General features: G+C 51.2%; 1 protein-coding gene across 2 annotated transcripts in view; it reads left to right on the top strand.

Moving 5' to 3' along the window:
- The window catches only part of TPX2 (TPX2 microtubule nucleation factor), a 255,700-nt gene that overhangs the window by 152,075 nt on the left and 86,483 nt on the right, over positions 1-17,142 (top strand). Inside the window, exon 16 of one of the 2 annotated variants that reach the window (XM_030212702.1) lies at positions 13,266-13,432. In XM_030212702.1, the coding sequence (XP_030068562.1) occupies positions 13,266-13,432 (167 nt within the window). Of the gene's footprint in view, positions 1-13,244; positions 13,433-17,142 lie in introns of both variants that reach the window. The other variant, XM_030212701.1, reaches the window with a different exon arrangement.

Below are 17,142 nucleotides of genomic sequence, written 5' to 3'. Positions count from 1 at the left end.
ACCCTGATTTCTCTTCCCCCACATATCTTACACAAACCAACCCACAATGCGATATACACACATATTCACATAATTATTTCACTTCCTACCACAAGATTCAGTCCTACCAGCTCTACACGAGCATCCACATGCGGAACAATGTGCGGCAGTTGGCGGGCTTGGTGGACAAGCTCCCTTCTGAGCAAGCCAAGCCGTTTCAGGAGGTGGTCAGGCAGCTGAAGGCGTGCAGAAAATTCCTGGCCAGAGGGGTATATGATACCTTTGATGTTGCGTCCAGGGCCGCTGCTCAAGGTGTGGTGATGCGCAGACTCTCATGGCTGCGTGCCTCCGACCTGGAGAATAGAATCCCGCAGTGGATTGCGGACTCCCCTTGCCGAGCGGACAACATTTTTGGAGAAAAAGTCGAACAGGTGGTAGAGCAGCTCCACCAGCGGGATAAAACTTTCGACAAATTCTCCCGCCGGCAGCCTTTAGCATCTACCTCTTCAGGTAGACGTTTTTATGGGGGAAGGAAGACTGTTCCCTACTCTTCTGGTAAGCGTAGGTACAATCCTCCTTCTCGACAGCCTGCGGCCCAGGCTAAGCCCCAGCGCGCTCGCTCTCGTCAGCAGCATGCGCCTCAGCAAGGCCCCACAGCTCCTCAGCAAAAGCAGGGGGCGAGCTTTTGACTGGCTCCAGAAGAGCATAGCCGATGTCAAAGTGTCTGTGTCGGGCGATCTGCCGGTCGGGGGGAGGTTGAAAGTTTTTCACCAAAGGTGGCCTCTCATAACTTCGACCAGTGGGTCCTCCAAATAGTCCGGCAAGGATACACCCTCAATTTGGCCTCAAAGCCTCCAAATTGCCCGCCGGGAGCTCAGTCCTTCAGCTTCCAGCACAAGCAGGTACTTGCAGAGGAACTATCCGCCCTTCTCAGCGCCAATGCGGTTGAGCCTGTACCACCCGGGCAAGAAGGGCTGGGATTCTATTCCAGGTACTTCCTTGTGGAAAAGAAAACGGGGGATGCGTCCCATCCTAGACCTAAGGGCCCTGAACAAATATCTGGTCAAGGAAAAGTTCAGGATGCTTTCCCTGGGCACCCTTCTTCCCATGATTCAGCAAAACGATTGGCTATGCTCTCTGGACTTAAAGGATGCTTATACACACATCCCGATACTGCCAGCTCACAGACAGTATCTTCGATTTTGTCTGGGATCACGTCACTTCCAGTACTGTGTGCTATCCTTTGGGCTCGCCTCTGCGCCCAGAGTGTTCACGAAGTGCCTAGCTGTGGTAGCAGCAGCGCTTCGCAGGCTCGGAGTGCACGTGTTCCCTTATCTCGACGATTGGCTGGTGAAGAACACATCCGAGACAGGAGCTCTACAGTCCATGCAGATGACTATTCGACTCCTGGAGCTACTAGGGTTTGTGATAAATTACCCAAAGTCCCACCTTCTCCCAGTACAGAGACTCAAATTCATAGGAGCTCTGCTGGATTCTCGGACGGCTCGTGCCTATCTCCCGGAGACGAGGGCCAGCAATCTGCTGTCCCTCGTCTCCCGGGTATGAGCGTCCCAGCAGATCACAGCTCGGCAGATGTTGAGATTGTTTGGCTTGGCCACATGGCCTCCACAGTCCATGTGACTCCCATGGCTCGTCTTCACATGCGATCTGCTCAATGGACCCTAGCTTCCCAGTGGTTTCAGGCTGCTGGGGATCTAGAGGACGTGATCCACCTGTCCACGAGTTTTCTTAAATCCCTGTACTGGTGGACGATTTGGGCCAATTTGACTCTGGGACGCCCCTTCCAAATTCCTCAGCCACAAAAAGTGCTGACTACGGATGCGTCTCTCCTGGGGTGGGGAGCTCATGTCGATGGACTTCACACCCAAGGAAGCTGGTCCCTCCAGGAACGTGATCTGCAGATCAATCTCCTGGAGTTACGAGCGATCTGGAACGCTCTGAAGGCTTTCAGAGATCGGCTGTCCCATCAAATTATCCAAATTCAGGCAGACAACCAGGTTGCCATGTATTACATCAACAAGCAGGGGGGCACCGGATCTCGCCCCCTGTGTCAGGAAGCCGTCAGCATGTGGCTCTGGGTTCGCCTTTACGGCATGTTTCTCCAAGCCACATATCTGGCAGGCGTAAACAGTCTGGCCGACAGGTTGAGCAGGATTATGCAACCTCACGAGTGGTCGCTCACCTCCAGAGTAGTGCGCCAGATCTTCCAAGTGTGGGGCACCCCCTTGGTAGATCTCTTCGCATCTCGAGCCAACCACAAGGTCCCTCAGTTCTGTTCCAGACTTCAGGCCCACGGTCGACTGACATCGGATGCCTTCCTCCTGGACTGGGGGGAAGGTCTGCTATATGCTTATCCTCCCATACCTCTGGTGGGGAAGACTTTGTTGAAACTCAAGCAAGACCGGGGCACCATGATTCTGATTGCTCCCTTTTGGCTGCGTCAGATCTGGTTCCCTCTTCTTCTGGAGTTGTCCTCCGAAAAACCCTGGAGATTGGAGTGTTTTCTGACCCTCATCACACAGGACGAAGGGGCGCTTCTGCATCCCAACCTCCAGTCTCTGGCTCTCACGGCCTGGATGTTGAGAGCGTAGACTTTGCCTCTTTGGGTCTGTCAGAGGGTGTCTCCCGTGTCTTGCTTGCTTCCAGGAAAGATTCCACTAAGAGGAGTTACTTCTTTTTATGGAGGAGGTTTGCCGTCTGGTGTGACAGCAAGGCCTTAGATCCTCGCTCTTGTCCTACACAGACCCTGCTTGACTACCTTCTGCACTTGTCTGAGTCTGGTCTCAAGACCAACTCTGTAAGGGTTCACCTTAGCGCAATCAGTGCATACCATTACCGTGTGGAAGGTAAGCCGATCTCAGGACAGCCTTTAGTTGTTCGCTTCATGAGAGGTTTGCTTTTGTCAAAGCCCCCCGTCAAACCTCCTACAGTGTCATGGGATCTCAATGTCGTTCTCACCCAGCTGATGAAACCTCCTTTTGAGCCACTGAATTCCTGCCATCTGAAGTACTTGACCTGGAAGGTCATTTTCTTGGTGGCAGTTACTTCAGCTCGTAGAGTCAGTGAGCTTCAGGCCCTGGTAGCCCAGGCCCCTTACACCAAATTTCATCATAATAGAGTAGTCCTCCGCACTCACCCTAAGTTCTTGCCTAAGGTTGTGTCGGAGTTCCATCTGAACCAGTCAATTGTCTTGCCAACATTTTTCCCCGTCCTCATTCCTGCCCTGCTGAACGTCAGCTGCACACATTGGACTGCAAAAGAGCATTGGCCTTCTATCTGGAGCGGACACAGCCCAACAGACAGTACGCCCAATTGTTTTTCTTTTGATCCCAACAGGAGGGGAGTGGCTGTGGGGAAACGCACCATATCCAATTGGCTAGCAGATTGCATTTCCTTCACTTACGCCCAGGCTGGGCTGGCTCTTGAGGGTCATGTCACGGCTCACAATGTCAGAGCCATGGCTGCGTCAGTGGCCCACTTGAAGTCAGCCACTATTGAAGAGATCTGCAAAGCTGCGACGTGGTCATCTGTCCACACATTCACATCTCATTACTGCCTGCAGCAGGATACCCGACGCGACAGTCGGTTCGGGCAGTCAGTGCTTCAGAATCTGTTTGGGGTTTAGAATCCAACTCCACCCCCCTAGGCCCATGTTTATTCTGTTGCAGGCTACACTCTGTTAGTTGGATAAGTTGTTAGGTCAATCTCAGTTATGTCCTCGCCGTTGCGAGGCCCAATTGACCTTGTTTGTTGTTTTGAGTGAGCCTGGGGGCTAGGGATACCCCATCAGTGAGAACAAGCAGCCTGCTTGTTCTCGGAGAAAGCGAATGCTACATACCTATAGAAAGTATTCTCCGAGGACAGCAGGCTGATTGTTCTCACAAACCCGCCCGCCTCCCCTTTGGAGTTGTGTCTTCCCTTGTCTTTGTCTTGCTATATACGGGACTGACAAACACGAGCCGGTTCGGGCGGGAAGACAGTTGCGCGGTGCGCATGGGCGCGCGAGGGCTAGCAAAGGCCTTTGCTAGTGAAGATTCCGATTGGAGGGGGCTGCCGTGGACGTCACCCATCAGTGAGAACAATCAGCCTGCTGTCCTCGGAGAATACCTTCTACAGGTATGTAGCATTCGCTTTGGTGTCCTTCGCATTTGAGCTAGACCGTAACAATGTTTTTAAGTTGTACTTTCGTAATATAAATGAAGAATTGTTAGGTGCAAAAATTCAAATATTTCCTGACTTGTCCAGGGATACTCAAAAAAGGAGGAAGGTTTTTTTAACTTTGAAGCCTAGGCTGATTAGTATTGGAGGCTCCTTCCTCCTTAAATATCCCTGTAGATGTGTAGTACGATTTAATTCTCAGAATTATATTTTCTTTGAGCCTGAGAAGCTTCAGGAATTTATTATAGGTAAAGAATAGAGATTCATGCCTTGAATTATAAGCTGTGATCGGCTGCGCTCATAAAGAATTCTTCTGCCTTTGTTTATTAGTTTAAATAATTTTTTAATAATATTTCTTTGATCTTGGATCCAGTGTTGTGGTCTAATAATTTAGGAAAAAAAGAAAAAAAAATTTTTCTTTTTTTTTTAATTTCCTTGAGTGATGTAATATTGAATATTTTTTTTTCTTTTCCGTATTTCTGATTTTATGTATACGCATAAATGATAAAGTAAAATTTAATTAAAAAAAAAAAATGTATACTGCAGGGTACGCTCAGGTGTCCCGTGGTAGTTTTTGCATATGCATGCGCTACACACATGCTAAAAAAAATTATTTTTTAGTGCTGGGGATGTTTGTGGGCATGGTTATGCTAATTGGTTAGCACATGGGCATTGCTGCACACTAACTGTATAGTACATGAGCCCTTGCCGCCTACAAAATAGTTGTGGGTAAGCGCTCACGTGCTAATGGCCATGCAGTAATAGGAAAATTAGCAAATGGCCATTATTGCTGAAATGTCAAAATCAGCCTTTCACAAAACGCCTAGCCACTCACCTTGGGGCTACCCGACGTCTACTTGGAGGGTCTATCCCCACCACAGCTCAGTTCCGCCTGCACCTGCCGCTTGTGCTCTACACTAGCAACGTCCATGAAATACTAGGGTCACAACTGCCTCTGGGCAAGTCTCCTGCTCTCAAATTATCCTGAGTGATTTCTGGGTTACTGGGGCCACACTTCCAATGGTCCCATAGTTCCCAGAAAGCTCTCAGACCCAACACACAAACCACCAGGATTCTTTATCAGTCCAGACAGGCAGAGGCAATAAACTGAAAATTGTTTAATGTCTTAAAAATATTGAACAATGAACAGAAAAAGTGCAATCAGCAAACAATAACAGGTAACTGAAATATGGATCAATTATAAAACTATCTAAACATTTGCTTACTTTCTAAAAAGTACCTGGGGACGTCAGGACATATTTCCTTAAACTTCAAGTGGATGCAGTTGCTGCTAGAGTCAAAAAGAGTAACCTAATACAAATGGAAACTAATTCCAGCTCATATCATTCAAAACAGCTGATGTTATCTGTTATCATTTTTTTGAAAACTGGAGAAAACAGCATATACATGAGGCATATGGGGTCCCCTTCTCTCAATCTTTCCAATATCACCAAGTGCAAGATTTTATCTTTAGAAAGGGCAAAGGGGATTTGAGTTTAAATGAGACGCCTTTTGAAAGGGAGGGGGGGGGGGATTTCTAGGCTCTATAGAGACCTTCTCTCGTATACAAGAACGGTTATGTTCTATCTAATGAAGTGGGAGCGGGCTATGGGAGTGTCCTATGAATTTTCACAGTGGCAGAATATTTTAAGTTCCTCAGCAATCAATCCTCCAGACTGTTCAAGACGCTTGGGTTATGCACTCCTACCAGCAGAAGGAGACTGAGAACACTAAAACTTCTTATACAAGTAGCCTGTGCAGACCTTCTACTAACCAGTATTTTCTCAGTCTCAGCAGAGGGTAGATATGTGCAGCCTGTGCACTGTACTCAGTCTGGTAGGCCCATTTGGGGTTTCTAGCTTGGGTTGTAAATGTTAGAGGACCCACACTTGGATCTCTGTTACAGGGTGTAAGTCCTAAGGGGCTTCTTATTCTCTGTGAGGTGTCACACCCGGGTGGCCGGGTCCCTCCCCTTGTGCTCTTCCTCTGGAGGACTGCTTGACCTCAGCTACAGAACTCGTTCTGTACCCTTGAGGCGTTTAGGCATCAGCAACAAGGTTTAAAAAAAAAATAAACGTTTTTAAAAGGCGGCTATTTTGGCCGTTCTTGCGGCAATCCAGCGATAAAATGTCAAGGGCATTCTTGCCTTAGGTGGTTTTGCCTATTAGTCTGTCAGAGCACAAAGCAACTGTTTGTTTTTATTGTGTTCGTGGCCATTATGTCTAAGCCTGCGAGGTGTTGGTTTTGCGCGAAGCGCGGCGTTGAAGTGAAAGGTGGCCAATGTAAATTTTGTGTGGAGCCTACGTTGTCAGTGCTCTTGCCCCCCGTGCTTTCCCCTGAGTTGGCGGAGGTGTTGGGCGGCGATTTGACTACACATGCCGGGCCAGTTTTGGCAGGAAACGCGGCCATTTTGGCTGCGCGTCCCGGGTCGGCCTCGACGGAGCCGTTTGTGGCGGGAAGTGTGCCTAGTTTAGCCGCAGATCACGCGATGGACCTGCTGCCTCGGGAGCGAGGGGGGGTCCGTTGCGAAGACTGCGGGAAGTGTTATTGGGGCTTCAGCAGCGTCGGGGGGGGGGGGGGTCTGGCTTCCCCCCTGAGTTTGTTTGGTGTCTGTATAATGCCAGGAGAGCTGGCCCCTCTCAGGCTGTTTGTTCTCCGGAGGCTGCTAACTCAGTGGGAGTTAAGCACCCACGGGTGGATATTTCGGAGCCTATGGAGATACTTTCTGTGCTTGGGTCGGACGTTTGAAGTGACCCAGATGAGGATCTCTTAGATGTGTGTGAGCATCAGGATGGGCTAAGGCCTGGGGAAGATTCTTCAGTGGTTTGCATTTTTCATAAGGAGGAGTTGTTAGAGCTCATTGATCAGGTGATCTCTACTTTGAAGTTTGGTCCGGCGGCCACTCCCTCTGCAGAGGGACCCAGGTAGATCCCTTGGTTAAGGGGATTCGGAGATTCCTTTCCCATGAAGTCAGACATTAGGGACATGGTTTTTCAGGAATGGTCTGTGCCAGAGGCTGCTTGTAAGGTGTCTAGGGCTATGGCGCGGCTGTATCCCTTCCCTCCGGAAGATTTGGCCCTGCTGAAACCACCTACTGTGGATGCGGTGGTTACGGAGGTTACTAAGGCTACGGCCATTCCAGTGGATGGCGGTACAGCCTTACGGGATCCTCAGGATAGGAAGCAAGAGTCCTTTCTGAAGCGCAGCTTTGATTTGTCGGCTTTGGCCTTGCAAGCCTCTGTGTGTAGGGGCTTGGTAGCCAGAGCTGGTTTCTGTTGGGCGGAGAAGCTCTTGGATGAGCCTGCGTTAGATACTACTACTACTTAACATTTCTAGAGTTCTACTAGAGTTACGCAGTGTTGTACAGTTTAACAAAGGATGACAGTCCCTGCTCGAAGGAGCTTACAATCTAAAGAACGAAATGTCAAGTTGGGGCAGTCAAGATTTCCTGAATAGAGGTGTAGTGGTTAGGTGCCGAAGGCGACATTGAAGAGGTGGGCTTTGAGCAAGGATTTGAAGATGGGCAGGGAGGGGACTGGTTTGGTTCAGGATCTGGCCAAATTGGAGATGGGGTCTTCGTTTTTGGCAGACTCCCTTTATGATTTGCTAAGGGCTTCGGCTAAGAATATGGCTCTGGCGGTGATGGCTCACAGGGCTCTTTGGCTTAGAGGCTGGGTGGCAGATGCAGCCTCTAAAGCAAAGTTGTGTGTTCTACCTTTCAAAGGTTCTATGTTGTTTGGAGAGGACTTGGATAAACTGATGAGTGGTCTTGGGGATACCAAGGTCTCACGGTTGCCGGAGTTACAGCCTAAGGCGTCTAGTCGAGGTGGTTCGGCTAGAGGTCGGTTTAAGGACGCGAGGCGGTACAGGCTGGGCAGATTTGTGTGTCCTTCTAAAAGCCGGTTTTTCCAGCGGACGCAGTCTTTTCGAGGGGGTCATCGAGGAGGTCGGGACTACTCTGGAGGTGCTGGAAATGGTAATTCCTTATGAAGGTGTGCGGGTCCAGTCTCTGGTGAAGGTCGGGGCACGACTTCGTCTGTTTTATCAGGGGTGGACCCAAATTACTTCAGATCAGTGGGTGCTGGAGGTCGTTTGCGATGGTTATGCGCTCGAGTTCGAGCACCCGCTGCCGGATCTGTTTCTTCCCTCTCCTTGTCACTCTCGAGTCAAGTTAAAAGCTTAATCCAGTTGGGAGCTGTGGTACTCGTTCCTCGGCACGAGCTGGGAAGGGGTTGTTATTCCATTTACTTTGTGGTGCCAAAGAAGGAGGTCAGAGAAAAACCACACGGAGTGTGGAGGTGCACTTGATCCCCACAGGACAAAAAAGCGAAAACAAAAAAAAAGGGGGGGGGGAGGGGAAAATAGGCTCTATTCAAACAATGGGGCAGACGCATAGATTAGTTAAAACAATGATTTTTATTGTGACTAGGTGACTCAACACAGCCGTGTTTCGGCGCCGTAGCACCTTCCTCAGGAGTCTTCCGGAAGCGTTTCAATCTTTGCGGTGATTGGCACACTGGGGAAAAAACACTAATTCTTGAGATTTTTGCATTGCCACTCGCTCGCTCTTAAGGAAGAACTGTGCATTTCTTTATGCTGTTATCTTTTTGCCATTATCTTCCTGAGTGTTACCCATCTAACCATTGAATACTCCTTTGGAAGAAAGGATTGTGTATCCCTTAGTGTTTTTTCCCCAGTGTGCCAATCACCTCAAAGATTGAAACACTTCCAGAAGACTCCTGAGGAAGGTGCTACGGCGCCGAAACACGGCTGTGTTGTCACCTATTCACAATAAAAATCATTGTTTTAACTAATCTATGCGTCTGCCCCATTGTTTGAATAGAGCCTATTTTCCCCTCCCCCCCCTTTTTTTTTGTTTTCGCCAAAGAAGGAGGACCAGTTTTGACTCAGGTGCCATCCTTCCGCATGGAGACTCTGCGCTTGGTCATAGTGGCTGTTCGTCAGGGAGAATTTCTCACGTCACTGATCTCACGGAAGCATATCTGCACGTGCCGATTCGAGACGCCCATCAGCGTTTCCTTCGTTTTGCTGTTTGACACTTTCAATTCTGTGCTCTGCCTTTTGGTCTGGCAACGGCTCCACGCACCTTCTCCAAAATAATGGTGGTGGTAGCAGCGGCTTTGCAGAGGCAGGGAATTCTGGTGCATCCGTATCTGAACAACTGGTTGATCCGGGCAAAGTCTCAGGCTCACTGTGTTGCGGCGATGGCTCAGGTGGTCGCGTTTCTGGAATCGCTCGGATGGGTAGTGAATGTAGTCAAAAGTCAGTTGATCCCATCGCAGAGTCTGGAGTACTTGGGAGTGTGGTTCGACATGGCAGTGGGTCGTGTTTTTCTGCCGGATTCTCGGATCGCCTCTCTTCAGCAGCAGGTCCGGCTGTTAATGTCCGTTCAGAGTCCAAGGGTTCGAATGTACCTTTGGGTTCTGGGCCTCATGGCAGCGACAATAGAGGTAGTACCATGGGCCAGGGCGCATATGTGTCCGCTTCAGGTGGCTCTGTTATCCAGGTGGTCTCCTCAGGTACACAGTTTGGAGTTGCGGTTGCCATTGAGGGGGGCTCCTCGGCTCAGTCTCCAGTGGTGGCTGTGCTTGGCCCATCTGAAAAAGGGCATGCCGTTGGAACCTCCTCAGTGGGTGATTCTGGTAACGGATGCCAGTCTGCTGGGCTGGGGAGCTCAGTGTCTTGGTCGGTCCGTGCAGGGGCGGTGGCCGACGGAGGAAGCTCAGTTGTCTATCAACCGGTTGGAGACGAGGGCGGTTCGGCTAGCTCTGTTGGCGTTTCGCTCAAGTATGGTTGGAAAGGCGGTAAGAGTAATGTCCAACAATGCAACAGCGGAAGCGTATGCCAACCAGCAGGGCGGTACAAAGAGTCCGCGGTTGGCAATCGAGACGGCTCTGCTCATGAGTTGGGTGGAAAGGCATCTAGTGCAGATTTCAACGGCGCATGTGGCCGGGGTGGGCAACGTGAATGCGGATTTTCTAAGCAGACACATGTTAGGCCCTGGAGAATGGTCTCTGCACCGGTCAGTGTTTGACCAGATAGTTCTAAAGTGGGGAATGCCAGTAGTGGATCTCATGGCGTCAGCACAGAATGCTCAGGTTCCTCGGTACTTCAGTCGGCGTCAGGATCCGCGAGCGGAAGGGATCAGTGCGTTGGTCCTTCCGTGGCTTCAGCGGGTTTTCCTCTACGTGATTCCCCCGAGGCACTTGATAGGTCGAGTCCTACAGAGGGTAGAACGTCATACGGGTCCGGTGTTGGTGGCTCCGAATTGGCCGTGTTGGCTGTGGTTTGGGGATCTGATGCGCTTGTTAGAAGGTGAGCCTCTGCAGCTGGGGGGCTCGGTGTTGTTGTGTCAGGGTCCAATTGTCATTCCGGATACAGATCGGTTCTCTCTTACGGTGTGGTCCTTGAGAGGGAATGGTTGAGAAGGAAAGGGTTTTCCCCTCGGGTGATTCAGATGATGCTGCAGGCTTGCAAACGTTCGACGTCTTTGGCCTATGTGCGTGTGTGGCACATATTTGAAGATTGGTGGGGGGACCGGGCGTGTGTCCCTTCGACAGCTTCTGTGTCGTGCATTTTAGATTTCTTGCAGGATGGTTTTGAGAAGGAGCTTTCATTGTCATCTTTGAAGGTGCAGCTGGCTGCTTTGGCGTGTTTTTGGGGTAAGGTGCAGGGCAGGTCGGTTGCGTCTTCCCCGGATGTGGTCTGTTTTTTTTTTGAGGGGGGCGAAGTTGCTTCGTCCTCCTCAGCGGCCGGTAGTTCCTCAGTGGGATCTTAATATTGTTCTTGACTCTTTGGCGGGTTCTCCTTTTGAGCCCTTGGAGTCTTGTTTGATAAAAGACCTTACTATGAAGGTGGTCTTTTTGGTAGCTATTTCATCGGCTCGCCGGATTTCAGAACTTCAGGCACTTTCATGTAGGCCTCTGTTTCTATGGTTTTCTAAGGAAAAGATTTCGCTGCGTCCAGTGCCTTCATTTTTGCCTAAGGTGGTATCCTCCTTTCATGTCAATCAGGTGATTTCGTTGCCGGTCTTGGGGGACCGGACGGGGGATGCTTCTCAGCGTCGTTTGGCGAAATTGGATGTGCGCAGTGTGTTGAAGGTTTACTTGCGCAGGTCGGAGGAATGCAGGTCTTTGGACAGGTTATTTGTCCTTCATGGGGGGCCCAAGAAGAGAGCGGCTGCTTCTAAGGCATCTATAGCTCGGTGGTTGAAGGATGCCATCTCTTCGGCTTACATATTGCATGGCCGTACGGTGCCGGTGGGGCTCAAGGCACATTCCACTAGGGGGATGGCGGCTTCTTGGGCATTTGTAGAGCGGCGGTGTGGTCCTCCCTGCATTCTTTTGTCAAACATTACAGAGTGGATGTACAGGCAAGGGAGGATGCCAGTTTTGGAGCTGCAGTCCTGTCCTCTGGGCTTCGCAGGTCACACCCTTAGATGTGTTTACTGGTTTGGTACGGCTCAAGCGTCTTGAACGGTCTGGAGGATTGCTGAGGAAGGTGAAATTAGGCCTTACCTGCTAATTTTCTTTCCTCTAGATCCTCCAGACCGTTCAAGAGCCCACCCAGTGTATCGGACAGTTCAGTGTGATAATTTCTTTAGACTTCAGTTGCTGATATTTCTAGTAGCTCCTGTGAATTGGGTCCTGGAGTTTTACTAAGGTCAGTTTGTGGTACCGTTTGTGCCCATCTGCAGTTGAATTCCCCCGCCTTAAGGGGAGGAGATCTGAGTGTGGATTCAGTGTTTTTGTTTAGATGGAGGTGTTTTGATCCTCTGCTTTGTTACTGTTTTACTGGTTAGTAGAAGGTCTGCACATGCTACTTGTATAAGAAGTTTGTGTTCTCAGTCTCCCTCTGCTGGTAGGAGTGCATAACCCAAGCGTCTTGAATGGTCTGGAGGATCTAGAGGAAAGAAAATTAGCAGGTAAGGCCTAATTTCACCTTTCACCATAGAGCAAGGGTTCTCAACTCAGTCCTCAGGACACACCTAGCCAGTTAGATTTTAGGATATCCACACGGAATATACATGAGAGATTTGCATAGAATTGAGGTAGTAATTCTGATGGTTGAATGTAGAATACAGATGGAAACCCTTCATTCTCTAGACATTAATATTTCAATTGCTGGTAACACCAAATTTCACCATAGAGCAAGGGTTCTCAACCCAGTCATTCCCAGTCTCCATTTGCTGGTCAGAGTGGATGGCTTAGCCACCTGTGCCAATATGAAGGGGGCGGAAAGGAAACTAAATTAGGAGGTAAGGTCTAATTTCTCCTTGCACTCTGGGTTGCCTTTACGACTGATGACAGATTTGGGGTGCAGCCCTCTACTTGAGTCACCTCAAATATAGTGGCATGCATTCTGCTTGTTACCATAGAAAGTATAATTGCTTACCTGTAATAGTGGTTTTCCACAGATAACCGGATCAGCATGCACAAATCTGCCCGCCATCCCCTGTTGAGCAGACACCTCTGATGGCTACACTATGAACTGAGGGGGTAAGAGTATGGGAAGCCTTGCGCGTGACAAAAATGAGTATTTAGTATTTTCCTGGGCTCTGAAGTGATTTTTCTGGGGCTATGTTTGGATTCCATCACCACAAGTATGCTTGTATGAGTCTGCTGTCTACAGAGAACTCCCATTTTAGGTAAGCAATTATGCTGCCTAGACTGGTCTGGGAAGAAATTAGCAGGTAAGACCAGATTTCACCATAGAGCAAGTGTTAACTCAGTCCTTGGGACACACCTAGCCTGTTAGATTTTAGGATATTCACAATGAATATACATGAGAAATTTGCATAGAATTGAGGTAGTACATGCAAATTTATCTCATGCGTATTCATTATGGATATTCTGAAACCCTGACTGGGTTGAGAACCTCTGCCACAGAGCAATATGTTTAATAGCACTTAAAAGCAGCGTGTAATAAATCATCAAGAAACCACAGAAAGAAAATTGAATCGATAGGACAGTGAAGATGAAACAACTTACTTGATGCAGTTTCAGTGCATTGTGTGTTTTGAACTACTTGTAGTTGCACAAATATTCTTATTTGTTTCTAAACAGAGAACATTTCTGGTTCCATAGTTCTGGAAAGCTTCGAACTTGCCACAGAGAAACGAGCCAAAGAGCGTATGGAGTTTGAAAAGAAGATGGCAGAGAGAGAAACCCAGAAGATGATGCAAGAGGAAGAAGAGAGGATTCAGAGGGAGGAGAAAGAGAAGGAAGAGACAGCCAGATTCCGACATGAATTGGTAAGAAAAAGGATCCTATATAATAATACTCACCTCCAACGTTCTAACCTGCCTGGGACCGTGGATCCCTCAGAGGTTGTCTGCTAGGCAGCTTAGAACACACTGATGTCAGTGATGTCACTGACAGCTGATTCCAAGGCAAGGGGAGGAGAGCGTGTTTCCCTACTCCTCCCCCTGCCTGGGAATCAGCTGTCAGTGTGCCGCTCCCTGCCACTTCGGAGCAAGTGGCAGGGAGTGGGGCAACACAGAGCCCCCCCCCCCCCCCCCCCCACACACATGTCACTCCCTCCCTCCGATCCCGTTCAAGGCCCCCTCACGCCCCTCCCACCGAGTTTCAGATTCCGCCCCCTCCGCGTTACGGACCCCTGGACCCCCCTTCCACGACCCTGTCGAACCCCCCTTACTGCCGAAAACCGACCCCCCCCCCCCCCCCCCTCGAGTATCTGTGCTGACGGGGGACCCCAACCCCGACAGCCGAAGTCCTGTGGCTGCACAGCGTTGCTTTCTGAATGAACTTCTGTTCAAGTTTCTGTGCGTGCATCTGACATCAGACGCATGCACAGAAACTTGAACAGAAGATCATTCAGAAAGCAGCGCCAGCACAGACGAGAACAGAACTTCGGCTGCCGGGGGTTGGGGTCCCCCGTCAGCACAGGTACTCGACGGCAGCGGGGGACGGTTTTCGGCGGGAAATGGGGGTCAACTGGGTCATGGAAGGGGGGTCCAGGGGTCCGTAATGCAGAGGGGAGGGGTGTTGAAATCGGAGGGAGGGCGGAGTCGAACTTGGTGGGAAGGGTGTGAGGGGGTCTTGATGAACTGGGTGGGTGGGAAGCCAGGGAGGGAGGCCGGCAGGGAGGCCTTGAACTGGGAGGGAGGGTGGGGGATTGCCTTGCTAGCGCCCGTTTCATTGCATTAAGAAACAGGCCTTTTTTTACTAGTTGTTTAATATTTAGTCCATGTTTGATCTGTATACTCTCAGCTGGGATTAAAAATCTTCATATGCCACTAAGCTCGGTCAATGATACTATGAAAAAGGAGTTGTCTTTTTGGTGGAGCACATTACTACTACTACTACTTAACATTTCTAGAGCGCTACTAGGGTTACGCAGCGCTGTACATTACTGTGTAGTTTTACAGTCTGGACTTCCTGCTTTTAGTTCTTTGATCTTTTACCTTTGTATAATTTCTATTCTCCGAGGACAAGCAGGCTGCTTGTTCTCACGACTGGGGTTGACGTCCACAGCAGCCCCCACCAACCGGAACAAAACTTTGCGGGCGGTCCCGCACGCAGGGCACACCCACCGCGCATGCGCGGCCGTCTTCCCGCCCGTGCGCGACCGTTCCCGCTCAGTCTTTTTTTTCCGCGCTGGAGAGAGCCGTGTTCGTCTCTCTCTCTGTCAGCCCCGGAAACCGGATCGCGCCTTGACGCGTGTTTTTTTCTCTGATCGTTTTCTTTTCTTCTGTTTAAAAAAAAAAAAAAAGGAAAACTCTGTTTCCCCTCGTTCTTTTAGCGGGGGCGCCTTGTTGCGGCCTTGTGGCCGCGCGGTCGTTTTATTTTTTGAGGTGTGATTTTTACCGCCACCATCGACGACTTTGACTTTGCCGACGCGATTTTTCCGTCGATGTCCTCGAAGGTCCCGAGTGGATTTAAGAAGTGTGGTCGTTGCGGCCGGCATATCTCGCAGACCGACACTCACGCTTGGTGCCTCCAGTGCCTCGGGCCGGAGCACGATACCAAGACGTGCACCTTGTGTCTCGGTTTACGGAAACGGACACAGGTGGCAAGGCAAGTTCTTCGGGACCGTCTTTTCGGAACTTGCGCCAGCCCCTCGACGTCGACTTCGACGGCATCGGTGTCGACGGCCGGATGATGTCCACGAAATCGGCACCGACGGCATCGACCCCAGGAGTACAGGTCCGTTGGCCCGCCGGTCCTCCGGAGATGGCAGGGGTGAGTGGCCGCGTGGGCAATCGGCCCCGGTCACTCCCTCTACCCAGGGCCCTCGGGACCGAACCCTGTCGGACTCGAGGCCAAGGGGGATCTACCTCCTCGGTACAGCCGAGCACCGATGACGGTGCTTTTTAGCCTTCTTCCGGTGCCCGTCATCGGTGCTCGGCTGTACCGAGGAGGTAGATCCCCCTTGGCCAGAGATGACTCGACGCCGAGGAAGCGGCAGCGCCGGGAGGAGCGTTGCCCCTCGGTAGTAGAGGTATCGCTGCGTCAGGGCGCCAGCACTTAGGTGCCGTCTTCTGGACCCGAGCAGATTCCGGCCCCGGCACCTCTACCGGCCCCCTCGCCTTTCCCGACAGCGGGCCTTGACGAGTGCCTCCGAGCCATCCTTCCAGGGATTCTGGAAGGGCTGATGCGCCAGACTGTGCCGGCGCTGTTGATGGAGGCGCCGGCGTGCTCCAGCCGGTCTCGACTGCCACGCAGGTGGAGTCGACGTCGATGGAGGGAGCTTCATCCCCGCCGGCGCGGGAGTCCACCGCTCGACGACGCCACCGAGGCCTCGGTCGAGCCGTGCCCGGTTGAGGACTGAGCTACAAGAGCTCATGTCCGACACCAAGGAAGAGGCCTCGTGGGGGAAGGAGGAGGACCCCAGATATTTCTCCTCAGAGGAGTCTGTGGGCCTTCCTTCCGACCCCACTCCTTCACCAGAGAGAAAGCTCTCGCCACCTGAGAGCCTCTCCTTTGCCTCCTTCATCAGGGATATGTCGATTTGCATTCCCTTCCCCGTGGTCTCTGTGGATGAGTCGAGGGCTGAGATGCTCGAGGTCCTTGACTATCCATCACCACCTAGAGAGTCCTCCACGGTACCGTTGCACAATGTCCTCAAAGAGATACTGCTTTGGAACTGGTTGAGACCATTATCTAATCCCACCATCCCCAAGAAAGCGGAGTCCCAATACAGGATCCACTCGGACCCAGAGTTAATGCGGCCTCAACTGCCTCATGACTCGGCGGTCGTGGATTCTGCTCTCAAGAGGGCACGGAGTTCGAGGGATACCGCCTCGGCGCCCCCGGGGTGGGAGTCTCGCACTCTGGACTCGTTTGGGAGGAAGGCCTACCAATCTTCAATGCTTGTGACCCGCATCCAGTCCTACCAGCTCTACACGAGCATAAACATGCGGAATAATGTGAAGCAACTGGCGGACCTGGTCGACAAGCTCCCCCCGGAGCAGTCCAGGCCTTTTCAGGAGGTGGTCAGGCAGCTGAAGGTGTGTAGAAAGTTCCTGTCCAGGGGTATATATGACACCTGTGATGTGGCATCTCGTGCTGCGGCCCAAGGTATAGTGATGCGCAGGCTCTCATGGCTGCGTGCCTCTGACCTGGACAACCGCACCCAGCAGAGGCTGGCTGATGTCCCTTGCCGGGGGGATAATATTTTTGGTGAGAAAGTCGAGCAGTTGGTGGACCAACTACATCAGCGGGAAACTGCCCTCGACAAACTCTCCCACCGGGCGCCTTCAGCATACACCTCAGCAGGTGGACGTTTTTCCTGGGCCAGGCAGGCTGCGCCCTACGCCTACAACAAGCGTAGGTACACCCAGCCGGCCCGAAGGCCTCATCAGGCACAGGAACAACACCAGCGCGCTCGTTCCCGTCAACAGCGTGCGCCTAAGCAGCCCCCTGCGCCTCCACAGCAAAAGCCGGGGACGGGCTTTTGACTGGATCCATGGGAACATAGCCGCCATCAAAGTGTCCGTGC

Source organism: Microcaecilia unicolor, chromosome 8, assembly GCF_901765095.1.
Source record: "Microcaecilia unicolor chromosome 8, aMicUni1.1, whole genome shotgun sequence".
Lineage (NCBI taxonomy): Eukaryota > Metazoa > Chordata > Amphibia > Gymnophiona > Siphonopidae > Microcaecilia > Microcaecilia unicolor.
Note: the sequence above shows the minus strand (reverse complement) of the source record. Positions and strands in the feature narration are given on the sequence as shown.